Below are 1,856 nucleotides of genomic sequence, written 5' to 3' on the forward strand. Positions count from 1 at the left end.
TCAGCTGTGTAATAAGAGGTAGGATTTGTCCACGAGGTTATCATAATGCCCTCCAAAGTCAGTCTCTTGCTGGCCTCTTACTAATTGGCCCCATTAATGTATGTCAAATAGTGGGATACCTTTGAAGGGCTTATGGGTCGACTTAGACTCAAAATATCTTATACTTCAACCCATCTAATGAAACATTCCTCTAAGGCAAGCCTAAAATACATTTCTAGGCCATAGCTAGCTGCATTAGACTTTCTCTAGACAAAAGAAAATTTCTAAACAAGCAAAAGATAGAGACTCAAAGCATATCACCAATGGTTTATAGCCAAATTGGCTAAAGCCAAAACCATTATTTGACAAGCTACAAGGCCATTTTCCAATGGTGCCAAAGCGTTTTTTATTTTTAATTTTGTAACACAATTACCATTCTCTATTTTCAACTGTCAAATGATCTCACTATAATCACAGTTGTTGATCACCATATAATGCTGATGTGGTAGATTTGGCTTTGTCAAACCTTATGCCGCCAAATTTGGCACAAAATTTAACAAAACCATAACTTGACTAAGAATTAAACAGATCATTAAAGCCTAACTTTTGGGAACTCTAGCCAAAAATGGAATTTGGCTTATTATTGGAAAGGTTTGGCAAGACACTCCGGAATTTTAAGCTACTCAAACAAAATATGCCATTCTTTTATCTCACAAACCAGTAATACATTTTCAATGTGCATAAACAAAATGTCACAAAACACAAAAAACTACAAAAGAAAAAGAAAAGAAAAGAAAAAGAAAAACCCTATACCCATTTCATATATAACAAGTAGCCCTCAATTATTGAAGAAAATAACCAGATAAGAACAACACAAAGCCTAAGAACAAGCCACCATATATGAGCACAGCCTTTTGGCCAGCGGTGAGAGCATTACCACCCAATCCAAACTGCTGGTTCTGAGCAAACCCAGCAATCTCCACACTCTTGCTCTCGAAGAAACTCTGCGCCGCCCCGCACGTCGGGCACCGCCAGTCCTCCGGCAACTTGTTGAACGGCAGCCCCGGTGGCACCGGATACGATGGGTCTCCGGCAGCCTCATCGTACCGGTACCCGCAGGACCTGCACTCGTATATGCCAGTGTTTAGTACGGCAAACTTTTCTTCTAGCCGCCTTTTGTCGAACACTTCGGTCTCTGGTGGTGGAGGCTCAGGATCAGAGGTGGGTGTTGGTGAATTGGGGAGTTCTGAAATGGGTTTGTCTTCTTTTGAGACATTAATGGACTTTGAAGTGAATTTGAGGGTTGGTTGGTGTTTGTTGAGAAGAGGTGGGAAAGTGAGGTGGGAGGGTTTTGGTTTTGGAGATGATGGTTGAGTGAGAGAGGTTGAGAGGTGGAAACTGAAGGTGGGTCTACTTGTTGCAGAAGCCATTAGTAGAGTCTCACACTCTCTCTCCAAATATGGTGGTGAGTTATTGGTAAGTTGTGTTGGTGGTATGAGTGTGAGTGTGGGTGGAGGAGAAATCAAAGGCATCCATGGAAGAGCATATGCTCTTTTTGGAAGTAGACTCTGGATAAGGTGGGGAAGTGAGTTGAAAGATCCAAGGCCCTTGATGAGTGATCCTAGGGGCTGTGTGTGGTCAAGCACATATATGGATCAACAATGTTACTAACTCAAAAATTTTAGTTAGAAAAATATTTCGAATAATTATTATGTGATTGATATTATACAATAATTAAATTTAAATTACATATCATAATTTAGCATAAATTTTTCCACATTTTTTTTTTAAATACTGGATTTTCTGTCTTTTCTATATATGAATTTTAAATGCAGTATTACTTGTGTGCAATTCCTTTCTATTGCCATCGGGCTTTT

General features: G+C 39.6%; 1 protein-coding gene across 1 annotated transcript; it reads right to left on the reverse strand.

Moving 5' to 3' along the window:
- Nucleotides 1-821: 821 nt before the first annotated feature.
- On the reverse strand, nucleotides 822-1,409 carry LOC114312775 (Rubredoxin-like superfamily protein). Its single transcript, XM_028259070.2, has one exon. It carries the CDS (start codon nucleotides 1,407-1,409, stop codon nucleotides 822-824), a length of 588 nt encoding a protein of 195 aa, XP_028114871.2.
- Between the last annotated feature and the right edge of the window lie 447 nt (nucleotides 1,410-1,856).

This window comes from Camellia sinensis, chromosome 2 (assembly GCF_055761805.1).
Source record: "Camellia sinensis isolate YWXY chromosome 2, ASM5576180v1, whole genome shotgun sequence".
NCBI lineage: Eukaryota > Viridiplantae > Streptophyta > Magnoliopsida > Ericales > Theaceae > Camellia > Camellia sinensis.